The sequence below is a fragment of the Psammomys obesus genome, unplaced genomic scaffold (genome assembly GCF_907164565.1).
Source record: "Psammomys obesus unplaced genomic scaffold, mPsaObe1.curated_primary_1811, whole genome shotgun sequence".
NCBI classification, from domain to species: domain Eukaryota; kingdom Metazoa; phylum Chordata; class Mammalia; order Rodentia; family Muridae; genus Psammomys; species Psammomys obesus.
This window is the reverse complement of record NW_026596039.1, coordinates 6,900,215-6,914,544: the sequence shown is the minus strand read 5'-3', so window position 1 is coordinate 6,914,544 and position 14,330 is coordinate 6,900,215. Positions and strand designations below refer to the sequence as shown.

At 46.8% G+C, this 14,330-nt stretch overlaps 1 protein-coding gene across 3 annotated transcripts in view; it reads right to left on the bottom strand.

Moving 5' to 3' along the window:
• The window catches only part of Jaml (junction adhesion molecule like), a 29,508-nt gene that overhangs the window by 1,836 nt on the left and 13,342 nt on the right, over window positions 1-14,330 (bottom strand). For all 3 annotated transcript variants that reach the window (XM_055622128.1, XM_055622130.1, XM_055622129.1), the window contains exons 6-10: window positions 12,438-12,550; window positions 8,358-8,589; window positions 5,065-5,215; window positions 2,962-3,022; window positions 1,868-1,951 (exon numbers count right to left, since the gene is read on the bottom strand). In XM_055622128.1, coding sequence (XP_055478103.1) covers window positions 1,868-1,951; window positions 2,962-3,022; window positions 5,065-5,215; window positions 8,358-8,589; window positions 12,438-12,550 — 641 coding nt within the window. The remainder of the gene's footprint in view (window positions 1-1,867; window positions 1,952-2,961; window positions 3,023-5,064; window positions 5,216-8,357; window positions 8,590-12,437; window positions 12,551-14,330) is intronic.

The window sequence follows — 14,330 nt, the reverse complement described above, 5'->3', positions numbered from 1 at the left end:
CTTTCTTTCTTTCTTTCTTTCTTTCTTTCTTTCTTTCTTTCTTTCTTGATTTGCTTTTTTTTTTTAATTATGTATATATAAGGGAGGTGTGCATATGAGTGCAGGTGCCCACTGAGGCCAGAGGCATCAGCTCCCCCTGGAACTGGAGTTACAGACATTTCTGAACTATTTAATATGACTGTTGAGATCCAAACTTGGTTTGTCAGCAAGAACAGTATGCACTGCTGAGCCCACTCTCCAGCCCCACACGTAGTGTTCCTAAGTGGCTTGACCAGCTCTGAAGGCCTGTATGTTTATAGCCTGGATCTCACTTCACCTACACTTTTGCAGACCTGAGGCATCAAGGGCACAAGGACATCAAGGGACCAAGGGCACTGCTTTCCTTGCACAGCGTGTGGGTCGCTGTGAAGGGCACCGTCAAGCCGACACTGCTCTACTCCAAGAGGTTCTACAGACCGTGTAGAAGCAGTAGCCATGTCATCAGGTCAGGATGAGGCCTGGCCTGTTGCTGGAGCATCACATGGCAATAATGGGAGAAGGATGAAGTAGAAAATGACTCTATTCATTCTCGACTTCAGAAGAGCTAATGTTTTACTTAATGGAACGGGGCCAGACCTCTGATCTTACAATGTCTCAGCAGGGCTTTCTCCACTGCCATCAGCTGGGAGTCATGCGTCTTCTGTGCAGGGAGCTACACAGCCTGTCATTCTGAAGTATGCTTGGGAGGCCTGCCTTCCTGAACTCCACAGAACACAGCTCCATCACAGGGTGGAGGCCTGTCCACAAAATATCACAGTGCCACTGTGAGCACCAATTCCTTTGTCCCTCCCCCTATACACTGCACGCAGGGAGCCTTCCTGGGTGCTTTTCTTCCCTGGGTTGCCTGAGTCAGGTAAGACTCAGACTCCATCCTATCTTCTGAAATGCAGCCTGCAACCAGCATGGCAGTTAGAACGTGAGAAGGTAACTACAGAGTTCAGAACAAATAAAGCCAATGGCCAAAAGGAACCCTGCTTTTACCTTTTAAGATACCTGTGTGTTTATGGTGTGTGGGCATGCGCACTTGTGTGCATGAGTACAGGTGCTCGCATCTAGAGATCAGAAGACAGCCTTGGGTGTCAGGCCTCGCCTTCCTTCCACTTTGTTTGAGACAGGGTCTCTTTCTCGTATGCCGTCACCTATGTTGGGCTGCGTTTCCAACCCTCGCCTCGTCATAAGAACACTGGGGTTACAGGTGGATGTGCTAACAGCCTTTTATGGGTTCTGAAGACTGACTCAAACTCTGCTCCTCACGCACCTGCAGCAAGCACTTTCCCAAGCCATCTCCCTAGCCCCCTCCCTCCGTGTGTTTGGAGACAGGGTCCACATACTCCCGCCCGGCCTTAAACCGGGTGTGCCACTGAGAATGACCCTGAATTTAATCACCCTGCCTCCACCTCCTTCGCGCTGGGATCACAGGTGTGTACTACCACAACCAACTTCCACGGGGCCGGGAAGCAAGCCCAGGGCGTCATGCATGGGAAACAATGACTCTATAAACTGAACTACATCCCTACCCCTCCCACCGCCCCCACCTACTTTTAACTTTTACTCTCCTGAAAGCCTTGTCCAATGATCTAATAAATACACTTTATTACAACTAGTTTAGCCAGAGCTGTGCTGAGGGGAAGGCGCCTCCCTCCCTACTCTGCTCTCTCTTGGTGACTTTAGTCCTAAGCAGTGTTTATTCTCCCTGCTTCCCACTGTCCACCACAAACAACCTCTTCAGATGGCCTCACCACTCCTGCCTCCCAGCCAGGGGTATCCTTCCCAACATCTCCTTCCCCTTCAGAAACCTGGCCCAGCTAGGGCCCAGAACAGTCCTCACCATGGTCATGTAGGTGCCCTCTGACTGTCCACTTGGTCCTCTTTCCTCCGCCTCCCATGTAGTTATTGAGGAGTAGACATGCTTCTGGGTTGGGAAGAATACAAAAGTTCTTAAATATCATCCAGGAAGAAGACTCCTGTTCACACTGGCATCAGCTACCAAAGCCACCAAGTTCAGAGGGTTGTGGAGAGCTACCCAATTGTCACCAGTGATGATAGTTCAGGCTTCAGGCTTCCTGAACTAACTCACCAGGAGCAGGCACCAGGCTTCAACAAAACAAACATCTTTGCATCTTTAAGCATTGACTGGCAGAAGGGGGACCCTCATCCTGCAGAATAACTTATAGCATGTGGCCATTTCCTTCTGATTAGTCACGGCAAGTTGATACCAATTACCAGCTAGCTGTTACCATCTCTCCGTAGGTTGACACAGCAAGAAGAGCCCTCCCTGAACCTCTCAGCTGTGAAGTCTGAGCACTGTGATTCCTGAGCCTGTCACTCTTAGGAAAAAACACACATTCTCAGGCTTCAAAAAATTGAATCGGGTTGAAGAAAAATCCAACACTTGGGACAAAAGCAATCCAAAACTCAGGAAGCCAACTGATCAAAGAGATGTCTAGAAGTTAAAAGGGGAATGGGAGAAGGAGAGAAAGACAGGAGGGGGAGGATATAGGAGCTCAGGGAAACTAACCAATCACTCCTATTTAAAACTCCACATCAAAGCACTATGGAAGGGAAGTCTTTCTTGGTTCCCTCTAAGGGAACCCACTCTTAGTCATTAAGTCTCCAGCTCATGGAGCTAACAGAGCTTTCTGATCCCAAGCTCAGAGCTCTCCTACACCTACCAGGGTCTGCTGCCCAGCGCTGATCTGGCCCAGGCTACCCTGCCCCAGCCCAATCCTCAGAAGCTCCAGGGCAGTGATAAAGGCTTCCTGGTTGACTGCTGTGCACGGAGCGATGGCCTGTGAGCTGAGGGCTGAGACTAATGAATAAGACACAGATCCCAAGTGACAACCTCCATCTCACACCTCCCCACGGTCCCGCTGGAGTGTGTGCCCATCCATGTGTCCCTCAGAGGGTAGGTGGTTCTCTCACCTCTAGATTGGTCTTCTCTTTGCTCTCCAAGCTCTTCACAGAAGCCATGGAATGTACTGAGCTGTAAGGCATGAAAAGGATGTGGAATTACCTTCTGAACCTCTCAAGGCGCACTGATTCAAGTACACTAGAAGGAACGCTGCCCTGACCGGGACTTTAGCATCCTGGGGGCACCGGATGGCATAAGACCCTGGCATCTCTTCATGGAGGGACTCCTGAGAGGAACTAAATACGAACAGAGCAGCTCTTGTGGTGGAAAATAGGAAGCTGTTCTGGGGATAGCTAAGACTGAAACATGACTTCACCTTTTTTTGTTTTCATTCTAACGATGTCTGTCCCAGAGTGGGAGGCACTTTTCCTAGTGCCGAGAACTAGAACTATCAGTGAGCAGCCCGCACGCAACAAGACCGCGTTTCCCAGGTCCCTAGCTCTCCCAGTGACAACCAAGCTACATGGAGCTACCCATCAGGCTGTGCGCTCTGACCCGTCCCTGATCAAGCTCTTCGTCTCTGATCTCTTGGTCAGTTGCCTCATGTGTTTGTCACTAAATGTACCTTTTTTTTTTTCTGTTTTGATCTAAGGCAGAATTTTTTTTAAAGAGTGTAAGCATAAAAATAAACTAATTTGTCTCAAATGAAAATGTTTTATGATGTGATTAAAGTTGTATATTTGCGCTGTTAAAAAAAAAAAAAAAAAGCCAAATACTACAGAATTAGACTGTGGAAAGTTGAGGTTTCCAAGCGGTCCCCTTACCCAACAGGATCTTTATCTCTATTTCCCGGTAATGCCTCAGGACTATCCTTCAGAATCTCTATAATGACAGTCTAAGTAAATTCTCAGACAAAACATATCCGGCACACAGGCTCCTGACATGAACACGGCACTGCTTCCTTTCCATAACCGAGATCACTCTGCCCATTTCCCGTACAGCCTTCTTGGCTGCCAGCTCACCATTACATGCTGGCTTGTCTGTAGTGGTCTATTCAATAGAATACCCATTCATCCAATCATTGCCTTTCTGCGAGATGTCGTACCCACCATGACTCCAGGACTTTTATCTGCAGCGAAGTTGCAGTGACTGTATTTACGTGGGAATCTCAGAATAACAGTGTTTCTTTGGAAGGCTGGCTTTCCTTAACACCGAGGCCCAGAGTATGGACAGAAATTGGGAGTGCAAACTACCCACTCTGGCTCTTGGTTTTATGCTTAAATGCATGCCTAGAGCAATGATCCTTAGAAAGAACAAGCAAGTTCAAAGGCAGATCAGACAGCTCTGGGAGTAGGAGATATACCCTACCAGGCACAATTGCTTTCTGTAAAACCTACATTCCCCTGGGAAAAGTCACTCAGACATCAGTGTTGTAAGGCTTGAGGTGGTGTGACTTGGTGGAAGATAACATGTCTAGAGTGTGCAAGATGCAGGTTTCAATCCCCAAGGGGGGGAAAGAACCAATATTCCTTGGTCTTCATGGGGTCTCTCCCACTGCTGTGATTTCAACTGGGACATTACCTTAAGCTGCCAACATATTTCATTAAAATTCTGTAAACTGAGGTGCATAGGGCTACCAAGAGTCAGTTAAATACTAGCATCTCTCTGCTGGCATTTGGGCATTTCAAAGAGTCAGGGAGAGCTAGTGATTAAATTCAGACCTTTAACACATTTCGAGCCAGTCAAGGCATACTTGCAATGCCAGCAAATGCCAGCAAGAGGATCATGAGTTCAAATCCAGCCTAGGCTACATAGGGATTTCTTGTTTTACTCTCCTTCCCAACTATAAAACGTCTCCTAAGCAGTCAAAGGTACCATTACAACTCTTGCCTGAGGTCTATATCTGAACTGTGTTCCTCGGAAGCCTCCATTTGTGAGGGAGTTGATAATCCTTGTATAACAGCAAGGAGAACAAGCATGGTGTAGTAATGTCCAAGCTTTTCTGAAGGGAAGTGGGCGAAGGGGGCAGAGCCACCGATGCCGTCAAATGTAACAACCAGCGTTTCACACAGGGAAGTGGCAGGCTCGCAGATGGGGGGTGGGGCCACTCTTCCACTCCAGAGGCAGTGCGCTCACTCAGCCCCCCAGCTGAAGGGGTGGGGGTGGTCACGCACCTCTTACTCCACTTGGTTTTCTTCACAATCAATATCAAAACAGGAAGCAGCAAGAAGGTGACGCAGACAATCCCGACAATGATCACCACCTGAGTCCCATCCAGGACAGAGAAGAGCTGATTCCTGGCAGGTGGAGTTGTAGAAATCGGCACTTGGAAAAGGGAGAGAGCATTGAGAGGGTGTCAGCATTCCAGAAAAGAGCAGAGTGCCCCAGTGACCCTACACCGCACAGCCCCAGCCAGCTCAGGGAGAAGACGGAGAAGGCCAGGCCAGCAGCTCAGGGAGAAGACGGAGAAGGCCAGGCTGCACTCTCTATCAGGTTCCTGGGACACTAGCCCCACTAGACTAAGAACTAACCCAACCCCCCTTTGCTTATCCCTAAAGTGTAGGTGAAAGTTGGCAGGAGAAATGGCTGCCTTCACTGATGCTAAAGCACCTTTTTACATCACTAATTCTGTGTTAAAGTTTGGTTTACCAAATGGCTAGAAATAACAGGTACTTGTGAGGTCAGTGACATTTTTACGGGCAAATGATTGTTTTAGAAAGAGCATATGCTTTAATAGCCAACTGCATAGTCACGATGCTATAAGGCTTAAGAGTATTTCTACCAATGTGGTGCCCTTCACTCAGCCCATCTGTTTACTCTAAAGACCTACATCAGCATTTCTTCGGCACCAGAGAGCTCTAGGCATACAGGATGCCTACAAAGACAATTGATGCCCAGATACTGCTTCCAAGGAGGGAAACAAACATGAAAACAGAAATCCACCAACTGCTATGTGCACAACAGATGTCTGTAGAGGGGACAGAAGGGCACAGAGAAAGGGGAGCTCAATGATGTGCAGAGCAAGGGAGGAGACCTTTGCCAGCAAGTGACAAATTTTAATGTGAGCTTTAAAAGAAACACTCAGTTTGTTGAGCTGTTGATAAAATGGAGAAAGGCTGAGAGAATGTTATGGATAGGGCCTGGTGGCCTGACAGGGTGTTTTGAGGGAGTGAAAAAAGCTCAACAGGTGTGGTTCAAAGGCTGAAGCTGGGGATGTGTAGGAACTTGGGCTGGAGAAGCAATGGGGTCCAAGTCAGGAAGGAGTTTCACCACCTCAGCAAAAAGTTTCACTTTTGTTTTTTCCTACAGGTTATAAAGAAGTCAATTGGAGCTGTGGAATGGAACACTCTGCCTTGTGACTTAGATGATGGCCCTGACTAAGAATGACAGCAGAGACTGGTTAGAGGCAGAAGATCTAACAGAAGAGAAGACAGCCAGGACTAAGGTTGATGAAGGCCTGAAAGGAAGGCGGACTCAAAATCAGCCATAGAAATGACATGACCTATTCATCTGTTAGATCAGGACAGGGAAGATTCAGGGGCCACTCCCTGGAACTCATTTACACAACTGTGCCCATGGTGGTGGCATTAACCAATGTTGAGGAGATGGGATGAGAAAGAGGTTGTGTACTTGAAGGATCTGTGGGAAATTGGTGTGGAGTTGAAATATATACATGCATCTAACCCCTGCCCCCGCCCCAAACCAGCCCTCATCTCCATGTACCCTCATCCTTTGACCCAACCAACTGCAGATTGAAAATCATTAAGAATTGTTATCTGTGTGGAATATATTATATATATATATATATATATATATATATATATATATATATATATATATAATTCCCCAAGCAACAGAGGGCAACCATTTCTTATCTATCAGGTATTGTCAGTAATCTAGAGGTGATCTTGAGTATACAGAAAGCTATGCATCTGTTATAAACAAATGCCATCTTGTTTTGTTTTTCAAGACAGGGTTTCTCTGTGTAGCCCTGGCTGTCCTGGACTCTGTAGACCAGGCTGGCCTCAAACTCACAGCAATCTGCCTGCCTCTGCCTCCTTGAGTGCTGGGATTAAAGGCATGTGTTACTATGCTCAGCTCCACATGCTATTTTTAATATGGCAATTTTACATAAGGAGCTTAATTATACACAGATTTTGGCATTTTCAGCAGAGGAGGAAGTCCTGGAACCAAATTTCCTCATATATCAGGGGACCCATATGGCTGCTAATAGACATCTGTGTCCATCTAGCTGTGCCCCATAGAGAATGTAGGTTAAATACACTGTCTAATATCACTATGGTGAAGAAGGCTGGGGACAGATGATTCTCATGCAAGTGGCCACTTAAGCTAGAATGGACCCAGCAACTTGAGCCTGAAAAAAAAAAAAAAAAAAACACAACTGTAGGATGAGAGTTAAAATGGGACGCCAGCAGGGAGAGGAACTGAACTGAACAAGAATGGCAGAGAACAGCAGAAAGTGCAAATTCAAAGAGCCATGCCTGGCGGGTCCCCAGCAGAGGGGTGGGTGAGGCCAGAGCACAGGGGCTAGGCGCACCCACGGCAGGAAGGAACTCATCTACCTCAGGATGGTGCGTGAAGATAAGAATGGGGGCAGGTGTTGACGTCTGTGGGTGGGGAGCCCTGACTCCCCACCTTGGTGTATTTTTTTTTTCTGTGAAGTGGAAGAAAGGCTTGTGAAAATGGAACACGTAGGGATGAAGCAATCTCCTGAAGAAACCCTTCTGTCCTGCTTCCTTCTTCAGGTGGGACCACTCCACCTGGTACTGACCAGAAGTTGTCTCTGGCCTGAAGCACCGAGGCTTTCCCTTTCTAGTCATCTCTTTCACCCTGAACCCACCACAGCCAGCTCCTTCAGGCCCTGGTGAGAGAGAGAGGCAAAGTCCACAGCCCACATCCTGGCTGCTAACTGAGTTACCATTTAAGTTTAACCTTGCACAATCTGCCTCAGACAGCACCGTTATATCTTTATTCTCCTTGGTGCACACTCTTAGCCAGGACATCTGTTTCTTATTATGGAACCCTCCTATTTTCTCTCCGCTGCTTGCTGTCTCCCACAGTTTAGGATTAGTGTCCCTTCACAGGAATGTGCGACTCCCTCAAAGCCAAGCAAACGTGACTTGGGACCGCCACCCTACTCGGCTCCAAGCTCCCGTGTCTTTACAGCAGTGGGCTGCACTGGCCATTAGCAAGATTTGGCAAAGACGTGGTGCTCACTGCAAGTTAGCTCCCTTTCCCGGGCCTAACACAGTGCAGAGCGAGATAGAGCAAGGTGAGCCCAGGCATCTGATGAGCCAGGTTGATGGAGGCATCCCTCTCAGGGTTGCATGAGTTCAAAGCCAGCCCCTAGGAACGATGCCTCCTTCCCCTGGGCATGCCTGGAGCCTCCAAGACTCACTCCAGACACCCGTGGCCCCTCAGCCCTCTTCACCCAAATAGTAGATACTTTGAGATTCGTCCTGGTCCACACGCAGCACAATGGTTGTCCTGGACTCCAGCTTCCCCAGGTAGATGCTGCAAGTGTAGACTCCCTGGTCAGACTCCTTCACTGTTTGAAGCCAGATAGAGCCATCGTTTTGGGAGGTGTCACCCATCAGGTTTACACGGTTGTGGAAGCGGCCCTGGTTGTGGAAGTACCCACTATGCGTGTTGACGTCATAGCGCAAGATGATCTCCTCCTAGAAGGAAGGGTCGAAAGCATGAGGCTGGGAGGATGGTTGTGTGTGTGTGTATATGTGTGTGGGGAGAGCTCAGAGCTGCCAAGGCACTGCCATGTGAGGGGAGGAAGAGTGTTAGATAGCCATGTTCATATGCGCGTGTACAAACACGTGTGTACTGCTAAGCACGATGCCAAACCATAAACAACTGTTTTATCAGAAGGGGTGGGTTTAAAAGGGCCCAGTGTTTCTGGCCTGGAATCCTAGATACTCAGGAGACTGAGGCAGGAGGATGACAAGTTCAAGTGAGTAATTAAACCAGACTGTGTCTCAGAATAAGAAGTGAAAAGAGGGCTAGGGTTATAATTCTGTAGCAGAATGCTGCCTGGTGTATGTGAAGTCCTGAGTTCCCAAAGCAAGAGCTGAAGACAAGAGACAGACAGACAGACACAGAGACATAGAGGCACAGTGACAGCCAGAGACAGAGAGACACAGAGAATAACAAAGTAAAGTAAAATTATTTCGTTCTCTGCTCTTTTCCAGAAAAAAGGCAAAATTATACTGTCTGTCACTTCCAGTTGGATTTCCAACAGGCAGCTAAAGCATGTCTAAAGTTGACTGTTGACCCCAAGCCAGTTCCTTCCAGCCCACCCATTTTGGTAAATGCCAATGTCTTCTTCCAGATGCTCAGGTTAAGGATCTTGGAGTCACCTTTAATTCCTCTTTTATGAGCAACTTGTATCTAACTCCCCAGAAAAAAAAAATCCTGTGCCCTCTGCCTTCAAAGTACACCCCGAGCCCAGCTTTCCTGTCTAAGCTCCTGGCCACTGTCATGCCAGGCCCACCCCACACCTCATCTCTTCCAACAAGGCCTCTCTCACCTGTCTCCCTGTTCACCATCCCTCATAGACTGTCCTCAGCAGATGAGTCTTTTAAACCCTAAGATCCAGCATGCCATTGTCCTGCTCTAAACCTTCCCCTGGCCCCTCGTGCCTCTACAGGCCCTACGTGGTGATCTTTCCCAGTCTCTTTTCCCTCTCTCACATCTATTTTCAATTCCTTCCCTAGATTTAGTTACACAGCTACTTCCTCAACGCTGGTCTCGGGACTACTGTTCTGGAGACTCCTGAAACTAGAACCCTCCGGTTCGGTTCTCTCTCCTCACTTTCTCCAGGCCGCTATCTAAATGTCACCTTCAGGAGGCTTCCCTGACTATCGACATGGAATGACAACTCCAGAACCCAGCTGAATGGTTCTTCACAGCTCTTTCTTATTTGTTAATACTCACCCAACCATTGTTTCACTGTGAATAGCCTCCATCTTTACTGTTACTGTCCCATCAGAACAGGGTCTTTAAATAAACAGATGTTGAAATGTCATACAGAGGCATGTGGATATTAGTGACAGTTGTTGTGGTAGAGATAGTAATAAGGATTAAAACCAGGGCCTTTCGCCTACAAAGCGAGTGTTCTATATATAATGAGCTACGTCTCTAACTCTAGACTTTTTTCAAAAAAAATAGGAAAGAAAAGCTTTTCAGTGAAGGTAATGATACATACATATTCATATACATATTCATATACATATACATATTCATATACATATACATATACATATACATATACATATACATATACATATACATATACATATACATATACATATACATATACATATACATATACATGGAAACACGAATGGAGAGACCTGGCCCCAGCTCTTCCCTCTGCTGTAAATCATTTGGTGCATGACATTGGGGGCTGGAGAACTGGACTGAGTATTAGGTCTGGGCCAATCCAAGGCTTTCCCTGAGGCCCTGATGTGTGTCAAAGGAACATAGCTCCTTCTCTAAAACCAGGAACATGGTTGGCTGAACCTGTAATGGCCTGGGGCTAGGGCATTGGGGACCTGTGGATCTGAAGATCCTGAGAAAGCAACCCTTCCCACCCTAAGGGGCCATAGTTATTAGACTCAAGGCAAATCTGTGCTCAGTCTATAATGTCCTTGTGAAAGACTGTCTGATTAGCTTCCGCTGACTTCTTCCCACTGTATGATAGTTTCTGCAGACTCCGTCCCATTTCTCCCCTAAAAATGCTGTATAGGGTGTTGTTCTGTTTGTTTGCTTTGTTTTGTTTTGTTTTGTTTTGTTTTTGAGACAGGGTTTCTCTGTGTAGCCCTGGCTGTTCTGGAATGAGCTCCATACACCAGGCTGGCCTCAAACTCATAGAGATCTGCCTGCTTCTGCTTCCTGCGTGCTGGGATTAAAGGTGTGTGCCACCACCCAGCTTGGTATAGCACTTCTTTAAAAACTGGCTTTCATGAGCCATCAGCTTATGTTAGGCCTCTCAATGCCAAGCAATTCCAAGCTTGTGCTAGAACTCCCAATTCCTGTCTTTTTCTTTACCTTCTCATCTCAAAGCCACCTCCCACTTAGGACCCTGCCAATACAGAACTATCTGCTGGTCCAGGTCAGCTGAGCAGTTAACAGTACTTGTTCTTACAAAGGACCCAGGGTCCATTCCCAGCAGCCACAAGATGGCTCACAGCTGTCTACACTCCAGTTCCAGTGTAAATCTGATGCCCTCTTTCCTCCAGACAAGCATATGATGCTTATACATATGTGAATGTAAAACACCCACGCACAGAAAATAAAGAATTAGTAAATAAAAACTTCAACGCATGACAAGCTCTTAAGAGTTAACCTGTGGCTACATATCACTCCCCATCCTCTACCATGGCCACCCTTTCTGATGCTCTCAGATAGCATCCAAGAATCAGGGACGTGCAAGATGACCTGGAGTATGTTTTCATTTATCAACTTTGCACTTTAAGTTTTATCAATGGGCCAACTAAGATGCCACCCATAACACATCTTTATTAGATTTTATTGAGGGGCACTTGCATGATGTGAATGTAAAAAGTCAGGGCCTGTAGGACTCTGTTCTCTCCTGTACCATATGGGACCCTCAGACTGAACTCAGGTCATCAAGCTTGGAAACGAGAACCCTTATTCGTTGGGCCATCTCACCAGCATTGTTACACACTTTGACCCCTAAAGTCATAGCTGAGATCTGTCAGTCCAGTGAACTAACTAAAAAGAAAGAGAAGAAATGAGTACAGAGTTCTGAGCCTGGAAATGGGCTTGCTTGCCTTAAATACTATTTATTGTTGCTATTTATTGTTTTATGGTTTTATGGTTCCCATAAATTATCACTCACTCCGGCTTCCAAGGATCCACCAATCCCAAGCCCTGGAAAGTTCATAAAGGTGAAAAAAAAATTTCTTCGTCACACAAAGTGAGTAATGGAGCCCCAGGCCATGCTTACAGAAACAGCACACGTTAGGGTAAGAAGACAGTTGTGTTCTTATGCCTAGCCTATTGCTTTCTGGAATAGGCCACAAAAATCAGCCCCCTTTGGTAAGGATTTTACAAAGAAAAGAAGGAGGTAAAAGGTTTCTCAAACGCAGTGGCTATACCATATACAATGTGCTTTCCACGTCCAACTGCAAGTTAGGGTCTTGGAAATCTTAAAGGATAAGCAATTATCTCCTCCCCACCCCCCTTCCTCTCTGCCTCCCATACCTCCCCCTCCCTTCACCTTTCTTCTCTTTCCCTTCTCCTCCTCCTCCTCTTCCTTATTCTCCTCCCTCACTTTTTCCCCTTTCCTTCAACAGAATCATACTTCCCACCAAGAAGCCAAAGTTGTCCAGCCTAGTGGCTAAAGCAGAAGCCAGATCTGAGAACTCCAAGGCCCAGGCTTTTGCAATGTCACCCCACCACATGGTACCTGACAACTGATTCTCCTCGCCCTGCTCTGCTCTGCTTCCAGCCAGGGTTTTCTAGTACAGTGACGCTCCCTCCTCCTTACCTTGGCATGGTTTCCTGAAGAAAACATCCAGTCGACTTTGGTCACCTGTCTCTCTCCTGTGCTCTGGAAAAAACATCCCATCTGAGCTGAATCACCCACACAGACTGTGAGCTCTAGGAATAAAATGGTAAATTGAGTCAGACTTACTGTGTAATCAAATAGACTTTCTAGACAACAAAGTCTGGCAGCTGAGGAGATGACTCAGTGGGTAAGAATGCTCATTCTGCAAGCCAAAGAGCCCGAGTGTAAAGCCCTAGCCAGGCATGGTTGCACATCGCCTCGGAACCACAGCACTCAGGAACTAAAACAGGTAAACCTGAGAACTCACTGGCCAGCCATCCTAGCCAAGGGGTGGCGCCTCGAGCTTTGTGAGAGGCCTGTCTCAAGGCAAAATGGTGGAGAGAGATGTAAGAGGGCAAATACAACCATGACCTTGTTTGTATGCAGCACCCATGTACACACACACACACACACACACACACACACACACACACACTAAATAATAAATTAAGTCTACCTAAAGATTCTCAATGGCAGAATGCCACTGTCACAACCAACAATGTGAACAAGATATCCAAGAGCCTCTTCTCTCAAAGCAACGTGGCATCCCAGCATGAGAGAATGTCCTTGCTCTCCACAGGCACCAAGTCTGAGGTTTCTGCTGTTTTGACACTGCAGTAAGCTCTTTCTGCTTGTCTTTATCTTATGCTTCATCTTTCCCCTTCTCCAGAATTTCTCTTGTATTTGAAGTCCACAGTAAGCACAGGAAAAGCCCTCACTTTCTGCTCATGGACATAGAGACCCACTTCGGCATAGCACAAATAGGAAGCAGAAAGTCAGAAAACTCATTCTCATGTTTAACATTCTCATTCTCTTAACTGGAGAAAAAAGATGAATCGTGGGTAACTTTCTTCAAACTCCTGTACTCATTTTACAAGTTATTTTGGGACTTGCCTGAGATTTACTTCTGGCTTCAACACCGGTCATGAGACGCCTTGCAAATTAGGCCAAGGAAGTAGCCAGCTCTCCCCTTGGCTTCACTGTCTGTTTCAGTCCTGCCCTCTCCATAACACCACATCTGACCCCAGCCCCACTTCCAGCTCCCCCAGCCTTCCAACTCATAGGAGCATCCTTCTACTGTTTGTGTAAGCAGCTGACACTGCCATAGTCTCTCTGAATAAGCCGTTCTAAGAGGTTCTTGAGAGGAAAGCAAGGAGGATACTGCCAGCTTTTCCATGCTGCCTTACACAAAGCAACCATGAGGTCAATTACAAAAGCAAAGGCAGGTGATACACCAAGGAGACATGGGCCTGAGTCTCAAGTAGGCAGAGTTCTTTCAAAAGAATGCCAAGCAAAGGCCCTGGGTGAACACACGCAGAGCATAAGCAGGCTTTTCATCCAAGTTGCCTCCCTTGGAGAACATGAACTTCCTGCCCAGCAAGAGAGCTACACAGTGGGAAGAAAGCAAAAGAAAACACTATGAACTTAAACACAGTGAAGAGAATTCTGCAGTGAAAACCCACTCCAAAGGGCATCAGTAGAGAAGGAAACTCCCTTTCAATCACATCAGCACATTAAGAACTGAACACTAGCTTTTAAATCAGTAACAACTGAACATAATGAGACCTTTTTAATGCACGGAGCAGGTACCAGACCCCTTATAGGCTGTGTAGCAATTAATCATAACATGCGTGCTCAGCCCCTATGATCTGAGCCCACTAAGTGACTCATATATGTGAACGGCATGCTGAGCTGTAGAACTGTATCCCCAGCTGAAGAAAATATAATGTTTTTAGGCTCTTACCGCATTGCTCTCCATTTTATGGGAAAGAATAGTGAGGGGAGCTCAAAGCCACGTGAACAGTAAAAAGAAAAGTCAGAACTCAAACCTGA